The sequence below is a fragment of the Oncorhynchus nerka genome, linkage group LG21, assembly GCF_034236695.1.
Source record: "Oncorhynchus nerka isolate Pitt River linkage group LG21, Oner_Uvic_2.0, whole genome shotgun sequence".
Lineage (NCBI taxonomy): Eukaryota > Metazoa > Chordata > Actinopteri > Salmoniformes > Salmonidae > Oncorhynchus > Oncorhynchus nerka.
In genome coordinates, this window is record NC_088416.1 from 22,749,214 (window position 1) to 22,773,621 (window position 24,408).

The window sequence follows — 24,408 nt, forward strand, 5'->3', positions numbered from 1 at the left end:
CTCACACAGCCATGTCATGGTACTCTCTGTACCTCATGTCTGACAGACTGTTAAAGGTAGATTGTATCATACAATTATATTATATATTACTTATGAATAATTTAGGCCCCTTGAAACCCCCCAAAACAGTATATTATTGGTTCAGTAATCTTTCGGAAAGATGCACACGCTGGCGGTACAGTGGGCTACTGCTGGTGGCTGAGGGTGGGTTTCTTTTCCTATAATTAAAATACCATTCCTCACCAAAGGGAGGCAGTAAAAGCCTGTAGAAAAACGTAAGTAACAACCAGTATGTGACCTCACTGAATTGTAAGCGGGTCTGCCTCAGGTGGCATTTATATCTCACTTGAAACAACAACGTTACCAGAAACATGGACGTTTCAATCGAAGAGCTTCCAAATGAGGGCATAAAGACAAGGTTGGGTTGAGTGGGTTAAGACTTTCAACTTCCCCAACATGATGCTTCAAGATAAATTGATAACTGATCCTTATTACTTATCACCAGTGGCTCTGTTCGCTGTCCTCTAGCTATCTACTAAATCCCCGGTCCCCACCCTGACATGATCCATCACACCATACACGCTTCATCACCCTTAGTTGAAGTCTACCTACTTTATTTATTTCACCTTTATTTAACCAGGTAGGCCAGTTGAGAACAAGTTCTCGTTTACAACTGCGACCTGGCCAAGATAAAGCAAAGCAGTGTGACAAAAAACAACAACACAAAGTTACACATGAGATAAACAAACGTACAGTCAATAACACAATAGAAAAATCTATGTACAGCATGTGCAAATGTAGTAAGATTAGGGAGGTAAGGCAATAAATAGGCCATAGAGGCGGAATAATTACAATTTAGCATTAATACTGGAGTGATACAGTTGAAGTCGGAAGTTTACATACACTTAGGTTGGAGTCATTAAAACTCGTTTTTCAACCACTCCACAAATTTCTTGTTAACGGTTAGGACATCTACTTTGTGCATGACACAAGTAATTTGTTTTCAGACAGATTACAGACAGTTTACAGACAGATTATTTCACTGTATCACAATTCCAGTGGGTCAGAAGTTTACATACACTAAGTTGACTGTGCCTTTAAACAGCTAGGAAAATGTCATAAAATGATGTCATGGCTTTAGAAGCTTCTGATAGGCTAATTGACATCATTTGAGTCAATTGGAGGGGTACCCGTAGATGTATTTCAAGGCCTACCTTCAAACTCAGTGCCTCTTTGCTTGACATCATGGGGAAATCAATAGAAATCAGGCAAGACCTCGGAAAAAAATTGTAGACCTCCACAAGTCTGGTTCATCCTTGGGAGCAATTTCCAAATGCCTGAAGGTGCCACGTTCATCTGTACAAACAATAGTGCACAAGCATAAACACCATGTGACCACGCAGCAGTCATACCGCTCAGGAAGGAGAAGACGCGTTCTGTCTCCTAGAGATGAACGTACTTTGGTGCGAAAATTGCAAATCAATCCCAGAACAACAGCAAAGGACCTTGTGAAGTTGCTGGAGGAAACAGGTACAAAAGTATCTATATCCACAGTAAAACGAGTCCTATATCGAGATATCCTGAATGGCCGCTCAGCAAGGAAGAAGCCACTGCTTCAAAACCGCCATAAAAAAGCCAGACTAAGGTTTGCAACTGCACATGGGGACAAAGATCATACTTTTTGGAGAAATGTCCTCTGGTCTGATGAAATAAAAATAGAACTGTTTGGTCATAATGGCCATCGTTATGTTTGGAGGATAAAGGGGAGGCTTGCAAGCTGAAGAACACCATCCTAACCGTGAAGCACGGGGGTGGCAGCATCATGTTGTGGGGGTACTTTGCTGCAGGAGGGACTGGTGCACTTCACAAAATAGATGGCATCATGAGGACGGAATTATGTGGCTATATATTGAAGCAACATCTCAAGACATCAGTCAGGAAGTTAAAGCTTGGTCGCAAATGAGTCTTCCAAATGGACAATGACCCCAAGCATACATCCAAAGTTGTGTCAAAATGGCTTAAGGACAACAAAGTCAAGGTAGTGGAGTGGCTATCACAAAGTCCTGAACTCAATCCCAAAGACAATTTATGGGCAGAACTGAAAAAGCATGTGTGAGCAAGGAGGCCTACAAACCTGACTCAGTTACACCAGCTCTGTCAGGAGGAATGGGCCAAAATTCACCCACCTTATTGTGGGAAGCTTATGGAAGGATTCCCGAAACGTTTGACCCAAGTTAAACAATTGAAAGGCAATATACCAAATACAAATTGAGTGTATGTAAACTTCTGACCCACTGGGAATGTGATGAAAGCTGAAATAAATCATTATCTCTACTATTATGCTGACATTTCACATTCTTAAAATAAAGTGGTCATCCTAACTGACCTAAAACAGGGTATTTTTACTTGGATTAAATGTCAAGAATTGAGTTTAAATGTATTTGGCTAAAGTGTATGTAAACTTCAGACTTCAACTGTAGGTATGCAGATGATGATGTGCAAGTAGGGATACTGGGGTGCAAAATAGCAACAAAAAAATATAACAATATGGGGATGAGGTAGTTGGGTGTGCTATTTACAGATGAGCTGTGTACAGGTACAGTGATCGGTAAGCTGCTCTGACAGCTGATGCTTAAAGTTAGATAGGGAGACATACCTCTCCAGCTTCAGTGATTTTTACAATTCGTTCCAGTCATTGGCAGCAGAGAACTGGAAGGAAAGGCGGCCAAAGGAGGTGTTGGCTTTGGGGATGAGCAGGGAAATATACCTACTGGAGCGCGTGCTACGGGTGAGTGTTGCTATGGTGAACAGTGAGCTGAGATAATGCGGGGCTTTACCTAGCAAAGACTTACAGACGACCTGGAGCCAGTGGGTTTGGCGACAAATATGTAATGATGGCCAGCCAATGAGAGCATACAGGTCGCAGTTGTGAGTAGTATTTGGGGCTTTGGTGACAAAACGGATTGCACTGTGATAGACTACATCCAATTTGCTGAGTAGAGTGTTGGACACTATTTTGTAAATTACATCTCCGAAGTCAAGGATCGATTGGATAGTCCGTTTTTCGAGGATATGTTTGGCAGCATGAGTGAAGGAGGCTTTGTTGCAAAATAGGAAGCTGATTCTAGATTTAATTTTGGATTGGAGATGTTTAATGTGAGTCTGGAAGGAGAGTTTAAAGTCTAATCAGACACCTAGGTATTTGTAGATGTCCACATATTCTTAGTCAAAACCGTCCAGTGTAGTGATGTTAGTCTGGCTGGCGGAGGAGGGCAGCAATCGGTTGAAGAGCATGCATTTAGTTTTACTAGCATTTAAAAGCAGTTGGAGGTCACAGAAGGAGTGTTGTATGGCAATGCATAATACAACAATACTTTCCTTTTCATTTGTTTTGAGAATGTATAAGACACTCCCAGTTAACATTAAGATATACTTTAGACCTATACATAATTTCTAAAGGGTTTATAAGCCGTTTATAACCTGTTAGGCTAATTATTCGTCTAGTATTACAGTTTATAACTATGTAATAAACAGTCAATATATTCGTTGAAATGTGTACCTAAACATAATCCTCAAGGTTATAAATAAAGGCCAGGAGATGTAGCCCAAGTATAATATTAATCATCTTTCGACAACAAATAATGAAGACGTGTGTCACGGAAGGACAAGTAAAGAGACAAGCTACCGAACAAGTAAATGAACACAGAGGCACGAGGATCAACTCGGTCTCGTCGGGGCGCGTGTACCGGCAAGGCGTGGCCAATTAAAAAGTCGAGTTTGAAGGGAGGGACCCGCGTGCTGCTGCTGAGGTCTGAGGCGAGCAAAGCGGGTGTAACCCGGCATAGAGAGGATAGCTAGTGTAACGGTGGGAATCGAGGGCTTCACGTGGTGGACAGGGGAGGACAACCGGGGGAGGACACATAGTAGGGCGCGCCACAACCGGGGCATGTACCTGCTGGTTTTTCCTTGAGTTCCTTATATCCACATCGGATGGTGAATGAAACCGATCCGCGTCCAGAACAGACACTGACAAAGATGGAAAGTCAAGGCAGCCGCTGTAAGATCGTGGTGGTCGGAGATACGCAATGTGGTAAAACGGCGCTCCTACATGTTTTTGCGAAGGACTGCTATCCCGAGGTAAGTGTCCTGATATATATTATAGGCTATGAAGTCTTGCGTTATGAACACGAATGTCAACACTTGAAAACAGGCACCTGGATCATTTAAGAGTGGTAGGTGTACTGTAGGTCATCGCAGTTTGTGAATGAAGCAAAAATGAATGTCAAGACAGACACCAAACCAAATAGAGCGACAAGAGCTTTTTTATTCTAATAATCTAACCCCAAATGTCTTGATTTAAATTATGAGCCAGAGGTGTACACGCACCTGCGAGACGGAAACTGAAAGACAGGGAAATAATGAGCACCTTTAAAAACAAAATGGCTATTATTATTATTGATTGAACAATATAGACTCATATAATGTACTTCGGAGTGTATTCAATTTCCGCGTGGTGTTATTGGAAACTAGACCGACATTATTTTATTTGAGTCTGTATGATACATTACATGTACGTAGTTGAACGACTAACCTACGTTACGCCTATGCTATTAGTGCTTTACTAATCAAGATGCACCCCTTTTTCAGAACTATGTCCCCACCGTTTTTGAAAACTACACGGCCAGTTTTGAAATCGACAAACAGAGGATTGAGTTGAACATGTGGGACACGTCAGGTAACACTATTTCTGCTCTCTCTGCATCTATCTCCTCAAGGCTGATGACAAATCAATCCCTATGGCTGCTCAGCTTGGCAGTGACGACAGTCCATGTCTGCAACCGTGGGGGAGGGGGGGGGGGGCTGATTCAATCATTTCGGGGGTTTTCAAGCAGCCATCTCTCTGACGAATTACTTGGACCATGCCAACTTACCACTGACTGACTGGCGTACTTTTGCTTGAGGCATCTGCTATTTAGGATTGTTGTCTTCGCTGAAAATCTCCTGTGCCCGGTCCTTTCTCTCAGCGCTGCACTCTGTTTGCATTCCTCTCTCTGAGGAGCGCTGCGTGTGGCTGGCCTGTTCCCATGCTCTGTCCAGGGGCCTAGAAGACTGATAGGGGGGTCGGGGAGTGGAGGGGGCTGAAGCAGAATAACCGACTGACTGACTGACTGGTCCACAGAAATGATCTCAACCCATCCATACGGTTTCTGTTGTGGTTGACCGTGGTCACAGTTGCGCTAGCTCTCAATTCACTCCTATCAGTGACAAATGGCCGCAAATGGTGTTTGTCTGGATGTTAACTAACTTATTATGCCTCTTTGTCTATAATGTGTCAGTCAGTGTTTGGTTCAAGCGATGGACCTTCTGTCTGAGGGGTTTAGGATATGGATGCCCTCTATGGTGGGAAAGCAATTTGGGGTTGCCCCCTTGAGGACCACATCTCCAGACTTGAGAGGGGGTGATTGTGGCCTGTCTGTGTGGAATGCCATTCTCTAGTTTCAGCTCACAGCCCAGGGCCGTTAGGCTGAAGCTGTAAGTGCAGCTCAGAGATCCACTGACCGGTCAAACAGTATCTGAAACATCTCTGACTGAGTGACTGAGAAGCCTGGGTATGTAATTGAACCCCCATGGGAATCCCTGCCTATTGCCATAAACATTCCTAAAACTAAAAACATCCTCACCACGGATGGTGATGATGGGGGGTATTGCCGTTTTACACGGTCATATAGCTGAGAGTGTTTTCTTTTGAGGGGATTTTCTATGTGTGGGAGGGACCTGGTGTTGACCCTGAGACTAAATCTACTTGAGTCTGTCAGTGAGGGCTGAAGAGGTCTCTGTGGCTGAGAGGCAGGACTGAGTGGATCAGAAGTCCACCTTATCTCCTCCATAGCTTTGGACCGGGGGGCTTCTGTAATGGTAGCAGGGTTGTGCTTCTACTGGTCCATATCTAACCCCTTTGATGATCACTGACGATGGATGATCAGCCTTTTATCTCCAGTAAAGAGACCATATCCCCCCTCTCTCTTTACTCCGTCTACCAACATGATATCCCCCACCCAGCCTACCAGCCTCAAGCAAGTCACACTCTTAAGAGTGTGTGCTCACATGCCTGCCTATTTACTCTTTGGTTCGTACCAAACACAGAAAGCTCATGTTTTCACTCCAGATGTAAATGAGTTAACGGATGTTCTCCCGTGGTAAAAACACTCAACCATTTAAATAAAGGGAGAAAGGTCAGGTTTCTGTCTCGGACTTCCTGCCCTTCTTTTTCCCATACATTTAATTCCACCTTTCTCGTTATCCCCTCTTCTGCCCTCTCACTCGTCGTCCCCCCTCTCCCGTGCGCTGGCAGCAGCAGGGTATTGCCAGGGACCATGTGTCTTTTCCACTCCGTTTGCCTGGCTGCATGGCCACTGTCTGAACCCACTATGTAATTACTGTGAAGAAGCATTTTCATATGCAGTCGACCCCCTGCTGGCCTTCATAAACTACAATATGGCCACTATACCACTTACTATACCACTTACTATACCACTTACTATACCACTTACTATACCACTTACTATACCACTTACTGTACCACTTACTGTACCACTTACTATACCACTTACTATACCCCTTACTATACCACTTACTATACCACTTACTATACCCCTTACTATACCACTTACTATACCACTTACTATAAAACTTACTGTACCACTTACTATACCCCTTACTATACCACTTACTATACCCCTTACTATACCCCTTACTGTACCACTTACTATACCACTTACTATACCCCTTACTATACCACTTACTATACCCCTTACTATACCACTTACTATACCACTTACTATACCACTTACTGTACCACTTACTGTACCACTTACTGTACCACTTACTATACCACTTACTGTACCACTTACTATACCACTTACTATACCACTTACTGTACCACTTACTGTACCACTTACTATACCACTTACTGTACCACTTACTGTACCACTTACTGTACCACTTACTGTACCACTTACTGTACCACTTACTATACCACTTACTATAACACTTACTATACCACTTACTATACCACTTACTATACCCCTACTATACCACTTACTATACCACTTACTATACCACTTACTGTACCACTTACTGTACCACTTACTATACCACTTACTATACCCCTTACTATACCACTTACTATACCCCTTACTATACCACTTACTATACCACTTACTATACCACTTACTGTACCACTTACTATACCACTTACTATACCCCTTACTATACCACTTACTATACCACTTACTATACCACTTACTATACCACTTACTATACCCCTTACTATACCACTTACTATACCACTTACTATACCCCTTACTATACCACTTACTATACCACTTACTGTACCACTTACTGTACCACTTACTGTACCACTTACTATACCACTTACTATACCACTTACTGTACCACTTACTGTACCACTTACTATACCCCTACTATACCACTTACTATACCACTTACTATACCACTTACTATACCACTTACTGTACCACTTACTATACCACTTACTATACCACTTACTATACCCCCTACTATACCACTTACTATACCACTTACTATACCACTTACTATACCACCTACTATACCACTTACTATACCACCTACTATACCACTTACTATACCACTTACTATACCACCTACTATACCACTTACTATACCACCTACTATACCACTTACTATACCACTTACTATACCCCCTACTATACCACTTACTATACCACTTACTATACCACTTACTATACCACCTACTATACCACTTACTATACCACCTACTATACCACTTACTATACCACTTACTATACCACCTACTATACCACTTACTATACCACCTACTATACCACTTACTATACCACCTACTGTACCACTTACTATACCACACCACTTACTATTCCACTTACTATACCACCTACTATACCACTTACTATACCACACCACTTACTATACCACTTACTATACCACCTACTATACCACTCACTATACCACGTATTATACCACTTACTATTCCACTTACTATACCACTTTCTATACCACTTACTGTACCACTTACTATACCACTTACTATTCCACTTACTATACCACTTTCTATACCACTTACTGTACCACTTACTATACCACCTACTATACCACCTACTATACCACCTACTATACCACTTACTATACCACTTACTATACCACCTACTATACCACCTACTATACCAATTACTATACCACACCACCTACTATACCACTTACTATACCACCTACTATACCACTTACTATACCACTTACTATACCACACCACTTAGTATTCCACTTACTATACCACCTACTATACCACCTATTATACCACTCACTATACCACACCACTTACCACACCACTTACTATACCACTTACTATACCACACCACCTACTATACCACCTACTATACCACTTACTATACGACTACTATACCACTTACTATACCACTTACTATACCACCTACTATACCACTTACTATACCACTCACTATACCACCTATTATACCACTCACTATACCACACCACTTACCACACCACTTACTATACCACTTACTATACCACACCACCTACTATACCACCTACTATACCACTTACTATACGACTACTATACCACTTACTATACCACCTACTATACCACCTACTATACCACTTACTATACCACCTACTATACCACTTACTATACCACCTACTATACCACTTACTATACCACCTACTATACCACTTACTATACCACTTACTATACCACCTACTATACCACCTACTATACCACTTACTATACCACCTACTATACCACCTACTATACCAATTACTATACCACACCACCTACTATACCACTTACTATACCACTTACTATACCACCTACTATACCGCTTACTATACCACACCACTTACTATTCCACTTACTATACCACCTACTATACCACTTACTATACCACCTACTATACCACTTACTATACCACTTACTATACCACCTACTATACCACCTACTATACCAATTACTATACCACACCACCTACTATACCACTTACTATACCACTCACTATACCACCTATTATACCACTCACTATACCACACCACTTACTATACCACTTACTATACCACACCACCTACTATACACTTACTATACCATACCACCTACTATACCACTTACTATACGACTACTATACCACTTACTATACCACTTACTATACCACCTACTATACCACTTACTATACCACCTACTATACCACTTACTATACCACTTACTATACCACCTACTATACCACTTACTATACCACTTACTATACCACCTACTATACCACTTACTATACCACACCACTTACTATTCCACTTACTATACCACCTACTATACCACTTACTATACCACACCACTTACTATACCACTTACTATACCACCTACTATACCACTCACTATACCACGTATTATACCACTTACTATTCCACTTACTATACCTTCTTTCTATACCACTTACTGTACCACTTACTATACCACTTACTATACCACTTACTATACCACTTTCTATACCACTTACTGTACCACTTACTATACCACCTACTATACCACCTACTATACCACCTACTATACCACTTACTATACCACTTACTATACCACCTACTATACCACCTACTATACCAATTACTATACCACACCACCTACTATACCACTTACTATACCACCTACTATACCACTTACTATACCACTTACTATACCACACCACTTAGTATTCCACTTACTATACCACCTACTATACCACTTACTATACCACACCACTTACTATACCACTCACTATACCACCTATTATACCACTCACTATACCACACCACTTACCACACCACTTACTATACCACTTACTATACCACACCACCTACTATACCACTTACTATACGACTACTATACCACTTACTATACCACTTACTATACCACCTACTATACCACTTACTATACCACTTACTATACCACCTACTATACCACTTACTATACCACCTACTATACCACCTACTATACCACCTACTATACCACTTACTATACCACACCACTTACTATTCCACTTACTATACCACCTACTATACCACTTACTATACCACACCACTTACTATACCACTTACTATGCCACCTACTATACCACTCACTATACCACACCACTTACCACACCACTTACTATACCACTTACTATACCACACCACCTACTATACCACCTACTATACCACTACTATACCACTTACTATACCCCTTACTATACCACCTACTATACCACTTACTGTACCACTTAATATACCACTTACTATACCACTTACTGTACCACTTACTGTACCACTTACTATACCACTTACTATACCACTTACTATACCACACCACCTACTATACCACTTACTATACCACACCACTTACTATTCCACTTACTATACCACCTACTATACCACTCACTATACCACACCACTTACCACACCACTTACTATACCACCTACTATACCCCTTACTATACCACCTACTATACCACTTACTATACCACTTACTATACCACTTACTATACCACCTACTATACCATTTACTATACCACCTACTATACCACACCACTTACTATACCACTTACCCATGTGTAGCACAGGACCAGGGTCTGTAGAAAGCCTCCTGTAATCTATAACCGGTGATAGAAAAGTACCCAATTGTCATACTTCAGTAAAAGTAAAGATACCTTAATAGAAAATGACTCAAGTAAAAGTGAAAGTCACCCAGTGAAAATAATACTTGTGTAAAAGTCTACAAGTGTTTTTTTTAAATATACTTCAGTATCAAAAGTAAATGTAATTGCTAAAATATACTTAAGTTCAAAAGTAAAAGTTTAAATAATACAAAATTCTTAACATTAAGCAAACCGGACAGCATGTTGTTCTTGTTTCTTAAATGTACGGATAGCCATGGGCACACTCAGACATAGTTTACAAACGAAGCATGTGTGTTTAGTGAGTCCGTCAGATCAGAGGCAGTAGGCATATCCAGGGTTGTTCTCTTAATAAATGTGTGAATCAGACCATTTTCCTGTCCTGCTAAGCTGTCAAAATACAACGAGTACTTTTGTGTGTCAGGGAAAATGTATGGTGAAAAAAGTACATTCTTTTCTTTAGGGATGTAGTGGAGTAAAAGTTGTCAAAAAATATCAATAGTAAAGCAAAGTACAGATACTCCAAAAAATACTTAAGTAGTACTTTCAAGTATTTTTACTTAAGAACTTTACACCACTGTCTATAAAAACCCAGCTCTGTATAGCAGGATCAGCTCAGTTGGTTTCACTCTATCTGCCATCCACCTAGTTAGTGTCGGGTAAGATGGAGAGTGCATTAGTAATAACATATCAATTGAACACAAGAGACTCCCGTGGTCTCCGAATATCACTGATTCAGTCATTATTGATGAGTCCTTGAGGTGTGTTCTGTTTCAGGAGCTGGAGTCTAGCCTCCTCATTTACACTTTTACGGCCTCTGTGCTCTGATAGGTCTCAGGGGGCTTGGTAGGACGTGTATTGCCATTAACAAGGTCACGGTGCCTATTGTTTTAGTGTTGCAGTAGACCATTGATTAGTTTAGCCTCGGTGATCTGTTGTTCCCCAGACCCGCATGGTTTCTAGTATTCACAGGATGGAAGAAAACAGAGGTGAGGTGTTGATGTAATTAGGGCCATGACTGTGTCTAGGTACTGTGTGTGTGTGTGTGTGTACTGGTGTTTTAGTGAATAGGATGTTTATTTTAAAGACACATCAACATGGCCGTTATGGCTGTCCAGAACCAGAGGGAAAGTGGCGGCTGCTTTGTATTCCCCCTGCATTACGCCACAGACCATCTGGTGGATCAAGTCAATTAGAAACTGATTGAGAGGAATGCAAATGTGTGTGTGTGTGTGTGTGTGTGTGTGTGTTTGTGCGTGTGTGTGTGTGTGCGCCTGCGTGTGTATGTTGTGGGAGAGGGCATAGAATGTGTATGCATGTCTGTTTATCTGTGTATTTGCTTATCTAAATAGCAGTAGCGAGGACTGATCTATAAAAAGCCAGCGATGACTGACAAGCCGCTGCTCCTCGGGTTCAAATGTCACCCTTCCTAACCCCATTCCGAGCGGTGATTGGCCAAGCTGACACTGACACTGGGTCGCAATAGGTCTGTGCACCAATCAGTGACCCGTACTGGGTGCTCACTCTCGCGGGTTATAGTGCTCGTCAGCCAAACTGTCACGCCCCCCGTACTGTGTCTCGTCCCAGTACGGTGGTGCTGCACCATGGGAACTATCTCCTCCAAGTCAGGCCTGGAACATTCTCCCACTCACAGCACAGCAAGGACTGTCCCAGGGAATATCTTAAGTAACTCACAACAGTCAGTCAGGCTTCTCCCACAGTCCCACACCGCAGTCACGTCTCTGTCTATCCTCTCTGATTGACTGCGTCTGATTCCTATCTTAACAGTTGAACGACTTGTCTGTTGCGGGTCAGAGAATGTTCTTCGTCATTCTGTAGCTTCACACATATTTTGAACGATTCCTAATTTCATTAGAGGCGTTAGGCAATGCCAAATACCTCTTTCAAAAAAGCTAAATGATCCGCTTGCCTACTTGACCTGTCACATGTTTTATAATGATTATTTTACAACACTTTTACTCACAACAGGTGTTTCTGTAATTAGTGGTGGGATATATTTTGGATTTGAGAGATAATGCCAAATAGCTTCAAACACCCACACAACCAATACACACACGCACACGCACTCACACACGCACGCACACACGCACACACACACACACACACACACGCACGCACGCACGCACACGCACGCAGTGACTTTTCAACATTTCTGGTGAGTATGGTGAGCCACATTCTCAGTGCAGAGGACCATTAGGGCATCAAGAGCCCTGTAGAAACACGCTTAGCTCGCAGGGCCTTCCTGTTCCTAGCCCTTTCCACTTGATTCATCTTTAATAGCATCTGCAAGAGCTACAAACCAAAACAGAGATTAAATTAAACCAACACCCCCCCCCCCCCTCTACTCTATTGTGGCTGGCTGTAGCTGGAGGTCCTTCAGAAAGCAGAAACATGACATGAGCATCTCTCCCGGATTGCCATGTTGATTTACGGTTCTAGACAGAGACGACTGGGGAAGATGACCTCAATGAGGTGCTGCGTCAGTCAGCCTTTAGTTTGCCCTCCCTCGTCGCGCTGTGATGCTACCCTCATACGTTTTCATCTTCTGCTACCTGCACTCTTTTAGTGTTTGTGAGTACACACTTATTGTACAAAGCGTTTGTTCGTTTTTGCATGAAATGTCCCCCCCCCCCGAAGTTAAATCTTTATTGTCAGTATCCTGAAAATAGATGAGTGTCTGTCCTCTTAGCTGCTGACTAACCCACACAGCTGCACTAGACTGACCTGCCTGGGGTTAGAACTGCCGAAACGCAAACCTGTTTTTATGATGATTAGCACATAGCAGGCACACCCGCCGGTTAGGTACAGCCGGTGAGTATACTGTGCACCAGTGCGTCTGTGTGTGTGAGAAATGGGTGGTATGAAGGGTTGTTGTGCCTTCAAAATGACCCTTGTTGACCCCCCCCCCCCCCATTGGAATGTCAAACACTGCATGATGTCGGTTCTACAACGATCGTTTCAGTGAAGCCTAATATAATAGGGAAGGTGTTGCCCAATACCCAGACAACATTTAGGACATGAAGAGGTACGTCAGGACTACTTAACCCTTACATGTCATCAGAGCACTTCAAATGGAAGTGGTGAGGAGAACCCATTGTATAAGTATCACCCGATCCACCTACGCTTAGTTCCGCTGTCTGAAGAACACGGCCTATACTCTTAATACATATCCAATTCAACACATTGTAAAAGGGTATGTTTCTTTCATGTTTCCGCATTCATAGAACAACCCCAAACACCATCACTGATAGTGTTGTGTAACGCAAACTACCAAATGAACATGGACAGGGGCCGGACGTAAACGCGTGCTACTGCCAGGTCTGTGCCTACAGACAGAGATGCAGAAGGACAGGCAGCGTTGGAATGCATGTGGAGCTATTTCTGGACAGCAGGGTGGTGATCTGGTTCTCTGTTGAGCCTCTGGCGGGCGTCGGCTCGGTGGGGGGTGGGGGGGGGGGGGTTAATCCGGCACCTCCCTGGCCTCCCGTTTTGGAGCACCTCATACCCGCCGGAGAAGAGCCTCCACAGTTGCTGCGTCTCTTTAACACATAGATCACAAGTAATAGCTGTGTATGTGGTACCGTCGCAGAAATTCTGGAAACCAAAATACATATTTTTCAGATATCCCGGTTGGAGGATCGATGGATTTCCTGCTTATTCCGTACTGATTCCAGGAACAATCCCACTGAGATTTCGGGAACACCTGTGCATTCTGGGAACGTTACTGGAATCTTGCACCCTAACATGCGGTGACTGTGGTTGTACAGCATGTGGACATGTACAGTAGATATCTTATTCATAGATACTGTAGCCATTTCACCGCACACTGAATGTCTGTGACAGTGTAGCCACCCAGAGGTCCAGGCTGCAGGGCTTGATGTTTACCCAGTCAGAGTGGCCCCTGGCTGGGTACACGTCTCTGACTCTCCCCCTGGAGCCTTGGGAGTTCTCTTGGTCTAAGTCACTAACACTAACTGTTACGCTACCGTCGGGGTGTTGGAGGAGGCCTGGGTGCCCGTATGCTTCAGCCAGAGAGACAACAGGACCCTGGACAATTGAAAGAGGGAAAAGAGGAAGAAAACGTGAAGGAACGAAGAGAAAGACGATAGTCTGACACGGCTAGTTTCACAGCCAAATGAGGGTGTTTTTAAAATGAACCGTGTCCCTTCTCTCTCTCTCTCTCTCGGTCTCTCTGTCTCTCTGTATCTCTCTCTCTCTATCTTTCTCTCTCTCTCTCTCTCTCTCTCTCTCTCTCTCTCTCTCTCTCTCGGTCTCTCTGTCTCTGTATCTCTCTCTCTCTCTCTCTCTCTCTCTCTCTCTCTCTCGGTCTCTCTGTCTCTGTATCTCTCTCTCTCTCTCTCTATCTCATCCTCTTTCTCCTTCCCATGTCCCCCCTCTCTGTGATAGCTCATTAGTTTGCATAACTCTGTTCTGACCTGGAGTCATCGACTGTGTGTAGGAGAGGAGGAGAGGAAAGGAGGAGAGGAGCAAAGGGAGGGTAGGAGTTGTGAGAGGGCCAGTCAGCCTCACTGACAGGAACACACAGAATATCCAATTTAAGTCTGACACTCGCTCAGACAAACACACAGATGCGACTCTGCAAGCACGCATGCAGACACACACACACACGCCCGCGTACATACTGTTTTGAATAACCTAACAATTCAAAGGAAACATACATAGGTCATGATCCTCGCTGGCCTTATTATGTACTGTGTCCTTTCGAGTGGTATACCACACAGCCCCATGGTGAGCCCACTGCCCACCTGCCCCGGTTCCTCTCCTTGTTCCTCTGCCCTCTCACTGCCTCCCAGCTCCTAATCTAGTCACATAGGGTCTTTTGGGGGACTCCATCCAGACAGATCTCTCATGACATCCTCCCCTCTGATCCCTCTGCTATCTGATGATCTCTGTGATCTGATCTCCGTATGACCGGCTGACCGTGGTCACAGACAGACAAAGGCCCTATGATACGTCTCTGTCTGTACCGCCTCTCTTAAATATGACTGTAGGCTCACTGGGATCTGCTTAACATATTCACATCAGGACACACAGTGATGATTGGTGCACATATGGCTCTTATATACTTTTATACTTAGGTGAATACTACTTATTGTTGTATATTTTGATTGAACCTTTATTTTGACAGGGACTCATGCTGAGACCAATGTATTTTCTACAGATGAGCCTTGCTTTGATAAATCAATGCACATCAATATACACTATACACATCAATATCCTGTACACATCAATATACACTATACATATCAATATCCTGTACACATCAATATACCCTATACACATCAATATCCTGTACACATCAATATACACTATACACATCAATATCCTGTACACATCAATATACACTATACATATCAATATCCTGTACACATCAATGTACACCATACACGTCAATATCCTGTACACATCAATATACCCTATACACAGCAATATACACTATACACATCAATATCCTGTACACATCAATATACACTATACACATTAATATCCTGTACACATCAATAATACACATAATTATACTGTCCACATCAATAATGCACATCAATAATACACATCAATATACTCTTTACACATCAATATCCTGTACACATCAATATCCTGTACACATCAATAATGCACATCAATATACTGTATACATCAATAATGCACATCAATATACTGTATACATCAATAATGTACATCAATATCCTGTACACATCAATAATGCACATCAGTATACTGTATACATCAATAATGCACATCAATATACTGTATACATCAATAATGCACACCAATACACTGTATACATCAATAATGCACATCATTATACTGTATACATCAATAATGCACATCATTATACTGTATACATCAATAATGCACATCAATATACTGTATACATCAATAATGCACATCAATATACTGTATACATCAATAATGCACATCAATATCCTGTACACATCAATAATGCACATCAATATCCTGTACACATCAATAATGCACATCAATATACTGTATACATCAATAATGCACATCAATACACCGTATACATCAATAATGCACATCATTATACTGTATACATCAATAATGCACATCAATATACTGTATACATCAATAATGCACATCAATACACTGTATACATCAATAATGCACATCATTATACTGTATACATCAATAATGCACATCAATATACTGTATACATCAATAATACACATCAATATACTCTTTACACATCAATATTCTGTACACATCAATATCCTGTATACATCAATAATGCACATCAATATGCTGTATACATCAATAATGCACATCAATATACTGTATACATCAATAATACACATCAATATACTCTTTACACATCAATATTCTGTACACATTAATATCCTGTATACATCAATAATGCACATCAATATACTGTATACATCAATAATGCACATCAGTATACTGTATACATCAATAATGCACATCAATATCCTGTACACTTCAATAATGCACATCAGTATACTGTATACATCAATAATGCACATCAATATACTGTATACATCAATAATGCACATCAATACACTGTATACATCAATAATGCACATCATTATACTGTATACATCAATAATGCACATCAATATACTGTATACATCAATAATGCACATCAATATACTGTATACAGCAATAATACACATCAATATACTCTTTACACATCAATATTCTGTACACATCAATATCCTGTATACATCAATAATGCACATCAATATACTGTATACATCAATAATGCACATCGATATACTGTATACAATAATACACATCAATAATTGACATCAATAATACACATCATTATACTGTACACATCAATACACTAAAAGCAAGACACAATCATAGAAAACAAACCCTCAATCAGCCTTTTGAATTGTCCTAGAGCCTCCGATTCATCCATTTTTAGAGACCCTTGCAGATTATTCCACAAGTAAGGTGTAGAAAAACTAAAAGCAGATTTACTTAACTCAGTGGAGATCAAAGGGACCTCCAGAGACAGCCCTCCCTGAGACCGGGCCTGGTATCTCTTACGTCTGTCTATAAGTTAACAATCAAGTAAGGCACAGTGAAAGATTATGCAGGAGCCATTCATCAATGAAAAAGAGTGCAATGCATCGGTCTACGGGATTTCAAAGAGGGCCAGCCTACTTTCTGGCACAGAATGCAGCGACCTTATGGAAAATACATGCTACTGATCAGTACATCCTGCTAGATATCTTCAGTTTGTACACATGCTAGCCTATTTACATTGTAGTCATTTAGCAGACGCTCGTATCCAGAGCGACATACTTGAGCAATTAGGGTTAAGTGCCTTGCTCAAGGTCATATCAACAGATGTATTTCCCACCTAGTTTGCTCGGGGATTGGAACCAGTAACCTTCTGGTTACTAGCCCAACCCTCTTAACCACTAGGCTATCTGTTGACCCTATCAACTGCTGGGGACCGCTAGGCTATCTGTTGACCCTATCAACTGCTGGGGACCGCTAGGCTATCTGTCGACTCTATCAACTGCTGGGGACCGCTAGGCTATCTGTCGACTCTATCAACTGCTGGGGACCGCTAGGCTATCTGTCGACCCTATCAACTGCCAGGGACCGCTAGGCTATCTGTCGACCCTATCAACTGCCAGGGACCGCTAGGCTATCTGTCGACCCTATCAACTGCCGGGGACCGCTAGGCTATCTGTCGACCCTATCAACTGCCGGGGACCGCTAGGCTATCTGTCGACCCTATCAACTGCCGGGGACTATCCAGTAGCAAAATGTCAAAGTGAAATGTAAAAAGATAGAGGGGGGGGGCAAATCGGAGAGGGCAGGATGGAGAGAATGCTCTCAGAGCTAAGAGGGGATGGTGTTTCATGCCAGTGAATAGTGGGAGAAGGGATAGAATAAGGAGAGGTATACATCTGGATCAGTTGACCACCCCTCTGGATCCACCTCTCTGGGCCCACCCCTCTGGGTCCACCCCTCTGGGTCCAGCCCTTTGGATCCACCCCTCTGGGCCCATCCCTCTGGGTCCAGCCCTCTGGGCCCACCCCTCTGGATCCACCCCTCTGGGCCCACCCCTCTGGGTCCAGCCCTCTGGGTCCACCCCTCTGGGTCCAGCCCTCTGGGATTTCCAATCCCGTAGGAGAACGTTCACTTACTCACACATACACATACTGTTTACAAACTGTACTTCATACACGCACTCCATCTCTTTCCCACGTACTCACAAGTACTCACACACATTATTTAGACATTTGCCAGCCAAGAATAAAAAGCCAAAGATGCAGGCATATACACAGGAAGTTCATTCTAAGCCCGCCTCTATAACTCATTGGTCTTCAGTGACCCGTAGTAATGTGATCCTCTGTATCATCCTATGACTCCAGTGCCACAGTGGAGCGTTGTTGATCCCAAATAGAGTCAACTACAGGGCAAGCAGTAACAGTATGGGCTGAAACTATTATTAGTCAGTTGGTTACTTTGGAGTTTCTGAGTGTCATCCCATTTTCTCAGACTTTCCTGAAGCACTTTGTTCGTTATCCGCTGCCAGCAGTGAATGAGTGTTGATCTCCCAGGCTGGCAGGAAGCAGCTCGCACGGGGAACTCTGGGGCATGGAGTTTCCAGGCCTGTCCCTTCCCGGGCGGCAGGCGTGGCGTGGCGCGGCAGCATAACTCGCCGTGGCGACAGCTTTGATGACGGCACTTTGAACAGCACGGTGACTGGCCCTCGCCCTCACCGCCGCATGGCCACCTCCACTGGATAAGGCTCTCTCAGCGTAAGAGGATCTGGCCTGTCTCTTACCCCGGGGTAACCCCTAACCCGCATCCTCTCCCACTTCCCTTCCATAGCTCCCATCATTGATGGATTACTTTATTTAAAAACAGGATCTCTCTCTCTCTCTCTCTCTCTCTCTCTCTCTCTCTCTCTCTCTCACTCTCTTTCTCTGCTGTCTTTAGCTGGAGTGGAAGTGCACTCAAAGGAGAGAGGGAAATTGTGCCCATCATCTCCACTCGAGCCCTCCCTAGGGACCCTGCAGAGTGGGCCAAAGATGGATAGGGCTATGATAGGGGGGGGGGAATAGAAGTGGAGAGGATGTCCATTCCCTCTCAGAAGATAGACGTGATAGATGTCTGAACAATCATATTTCAATTCCTATTTAATATCCAACAGGCAGCCTTGGACGGAAATAACCCCACTCTTCGAAGTATTCCAACACTCAAATTAATTTCCCTCAGCCAAGGACAGAAAGAGATGGAAAAGAGATGACTATAAAAGGATGTGATGCATGGCGTTTTACAGGTGAAAGGGAATCTAAGGAGGGGGATTTTTGATTGTGTGTGAGAGAGAAGAGAGAGGAAGCCATTAGGCCATGGTAATCACGGAATTAAAGGCCGGCTGTCGGTGAAGCAACCAAATCCCGGCCACCACCAAGCCTGCAGTCTGCAGTGTACCTCCCTCCTCCATCCCTCCGTGCCTTAGCCGTGTCTCAGCTGTGGACTGTTCTGAGGCGCTGCGAAGGACCAGAGAGGGGGCGGCCTGCCTTTACAACCTGTCTCCCCGGGCCCTTTGTTTAATCGGATCAACACATAATCTCTTCAAAGGGGGTGAAATCGGATATTCCCAGGTCTTCTCAATTATCAAATACCCTCCTTTCCCTCTCCTCCTTTCCCCGTGGACCCTACTCTGCGTTCACATGCCCAGGGCAACAACAGAGAAGTGATCTCAAAGTGTGACGTGAAGCCGGGTGTCGGAAAGGGGGGGATGTTGGAGTCAGCGTGGTTGGCGTTAAGCGGTCTAAGTGGTGGAGGTGGGGAAACACACAGGCTTTTGTTCTCCCGGATGTCTGTCTGAACGGTGCTATTTGGTGTGACTTGTCTAACCAGCTCGTTCCCGCTTCGTAGTGACTCATCGCTCCTCGTCATTCCTGGTGTTGAGGGAGGCTACGCTTGATCAAACCCCAGACAACGCGCGTGCTTGTGTTGTACATAGACGATCAGTCATGGATACATATTCTGTCTAAACAAAAGCCCGGACATAATACAGCCTCAAGTACTGTATAGCAAACAGAGCTCAAAGAATTGGTTACATGATAAACAAGGAATACACAGTAGTTCCTTGGGAAACATTGGTTCCTCAGTTGGACACTAACTGAGGAGGAAAGACAGAGAGAGAGAAAAACAGCAATAGAAAGAAGACGATTGAAGGTTTCTGCCAGGGAGAATCATGTCATATACAAAGAGCCATAGTGAGACAGAGAGCCATAGTGAGACAGAGAGCCATAGTGAGACAGCGAGCCATAGTGAGACAGAGAGCCATAGTGAGACAGAGAGCCATAGTGAGACAGAGAGCTATAGTGAGACAGAGAGCTATAGTGAGACAGCGAGCCATAGTGAGACAGAGAGCTATAGTGAGACAGAGAGCCATAGTGAGACAGAGAGCCATAGTGAGACAGAGAGCCATAGTGAGACAGAGAGCCATAGTGAGACAGAGAGCCATAGTGAGACAGAGAGCCATAGTGAGACAGAGGGCCATAGTGAGACAGAGAGCCATAGTGAGACAGAGGGCCATAGTGAGACAGAGAGCCATAGTGAGACAGAGAGCCATAGTGAGACAGAGAACCATAGTGAGACAGAGAGCCATAGTGAGACAGAGAGCCATAGTGAGACAGAGAGCTATAGTGAGACAGAGAGCCATAGTGAGACAGAGAGCCAGAGTGAGACAGAGAGCTATAGTGAGACAGAGAGCCATAGTGAGACAGAGAGCCATAGTGAGACAGAGAGCTATAGTGAGACAGAGAGCCATAGTGAGACAGAGAGCCATAGTGAGACAGAGAGCCATAGTGAGACAGGGAGCCATAGTGAGACAGAGAGCCATAGTGAGACAGAGGGAGAGAGTGATTTTTATTTTTTTATTTCACCTTTATTTAACCAGGTAGGCTAGTTGAGAACAAGTTCTCATTTGCAACTGCGACCTGGCCAAGATAAAGCATAGCAGTGTGAACAGACAACACAGAGTTACACATGGAGTAAACAATTAACAAGTCAATAACACAGTAGAAAAAAGGGAGTCAATATACATTGTGTGCAAAAGGCATGAGGTAGGCGAATAATTACAATTTTGCAGATTAACACTGGAGTGATAAATGATCAGATGGTCATGTACAGGTAGAGATATTGGTGTGCAAAAGAGCAGAAAAGTGAGACAGAGAGCCATAGTGAGACAGAGAGCCATAGTGAGACAGAGAGCCATAGTGAGACAAAGTCTGCAAAGTAGTTGGTGAACCAGGCAAGGCAGTCATCAGAAAAACCGAGGCTACTGAGTCTGCCGATAAGAATATGGTGATTGACAGAGTCAAAAGCCTTGGCAAGGTCGATGAAGACGGCTGCACAGTACTGTCTTTTATCGATGGCGGTTATGATATCGTTTAGTACCTTGAGCGTGGCTGAGGTGCACCCGTGACCGGTTCGGAAACCAGATTGCACAGCGGAGAAGGTACGGTGGGATTCAAGATGGTCAGTGACCTGTTTGTTGACTTGGCTTTCGAAGACCTTAGATAGGCAGGGCAGGATGGATATAGGTCTGTAACAGTTTGGGTCCAGGGTGTCTCCCCCTTTGAAGAGGGGGATGACTGCGGCAGCTTTCCAATCCTTGGGGATCTCAGACGATATGAAAGAGAGGTTGAACAGGCTGGTAATAGGGGTTGCGACAATGGCGGCGGATAGTTTCAGAAATAGAGGGTCCAGCTTGTCAAGCCCAGCTGATTTGTACGGGTCCAGGTTTTGCAGCTCTTTCAGAACATCTGCTATCTGGATTTGGGTAAAGGAGAACCTGGAGAGGCTTGGGCGAGTAGCTGCGGGGGGGCGGAGCTGTTGGCCGAGGTTGGAGTAGCCAGGCGGAAGGCATGGCCAGCCGTTGAGAAATGCTTGTTGAAGTTTTCGATAATCATGGATTTATCGGTGGTGACCGTGTTACCTAGCCTCAGTGCAGTGGGCAGCTGGGAGGAGGTGCTCTTGGAAAGTATGACATTACTTTGCAGGCTATCTCTGCAGTAGACTGCAACTCCTCCCCCTTTGGCAGTTCTATCTTGACGGAAAATGTTATAGTTGGGTATGGAAATCTCAGAATTTTTGGTGGCCTTCCTGAGCCAGGATTCAGACACGGCAAGGACATCAGGGTTAGCAGAGTGTGCTAAAGCAGTGAGTAAAACAAACTTAGGGAGGAGGCTTCTGATGTTGACATGCATGAAACCAAGGCTTTTTCGATCACAGAAGTCAACAAATGAGGGTGCCTGGGGACATGCAGGGCCTGGGTTTACCTCCACATCACCCGCGGAACAGAGGAGGAGTAGTATGAGGGTGCGACTAAAGGCTATCAAAACTGGTCGCCTAGAGCGTTGGGGACAGAGAATAAAAGGAGCAGATTTCTGGGCATGGTAGAATATATTCAGGGCATAATGCGCATACAGGGATATGGTGGGGTGCGGGTACGTACCCCAGCATGTAACACAGCATGACTTAGTCTAAGCAAAAATATTACAGTTTTTCTCAATTGCTAAAACACTAAAACCCATTGGCTGAACAAAGTTCTCAGTTGCCTGGACTCATTCAGCTAATTATGCAGTCTGTTGTCAATACCTTAAATCATTTCGCATGGTAAAACACAATTTGCAGATCTCACTTAGACTTTTCAGCAAAACTCTAAACACATTCTCATTCTCAAAACACGTTCTGCACTCTAATGCACATGTCATCCATACTGGTAAACACAAGTGGCAACAATCAAATACAAATAGAGAACATATGTCATTGATTGAACACAACCACTCAAAATGGATTTAACCTGTTTCAAATGATGCGACACAACCAATATAAGCCAGTTCAGAGAGCAAACAGGTTGTTGAAAGTCTGAGAATGGATACTGTAGTACAGTGCATTGTAGGCTGTATATTGTACAATGGACACATTTTATGGACCTGAACATTGTGCTTTCCATTTATTAACAGTACTGACTGATCAATAGATTTTGACTGGTTGCAGGTTCATATCAACAAAGAACAAGAATTACAGCATCACAGAGACAAAGGACAAGTTTGTGAGATGCAGGGTACAGTACTGTAAAAATAGGGGTACAAGGAGGAGGAAGAACAAAAAACAACATTGCAAAGAGCAAAGCAGAGCAGTAATTTCTGATACATTTTGAGCTACTATCATAGAACATGTTTTCATTCATCAAAAGACAATGACGGAAAAATATGTATATTTTTTTTGATAAAAAATGTACTTCTCCCTGAGGATTGTATGTTTTGAACAATGTGTTTTCTATTTTTCGGTGTATTGTTTACTGACTGCTATAAAGTGTATATCATTTTGATCACTTTGTTTATGATTTGAGAGCAGTGTTTGATTTTGAACACAGGTAAAACTGTTTTGAGGCGAATGTTTCATTTTGCAAGAGGAGTCAGATGTTATGTAAATAGTGCTTGAAGATGAGGTTTTGTGTTTAATGTTTTCGGGAAATGGAGCAAGGTTTCAGAAATGGTGTTTTAGCAATTGAGAAAAACTGTAACAGAGACAGAGAGAGAGAGAGAGGGGGAGAGAGAGAGAGAGAGACAGAGAGAGAGGGGAAGAGAGAGAGAGACAGAGAGAGAGACAGACTGAGAGAGAGAGA

General features: G+C 43.3%; 1 protein-coding gene across 1 annotated transcript in view; it reads left to right on the forward strand.

Moving 5' to 3' along the window:
- The first annotated feature begins 3,728 nt into the window (after positions 1-3,728).
- LOC115104103 (rho-related GTP-binding protein RhoN-like) overlaps positions 3,729-24,408 on the forward strand; it is a 42,144-nt gene continuing 21,464 nt past the window's right edge. The window contains exons 1-2 of the mRNA XM_029625323.2: positions 3,729-4,137; positions 4,648-4,735. Of these exons, the coding sequence (XP_029481183.1) occupies positions 3,991-4,137; positions 4,648-4,735 (235 nt within the window). The 5' untranslated portion in view covers positions 3,729-3,990. The remainder of the gene's footprint in view (positions 4,138-4,647; positions 4,736-24,408) is intronic.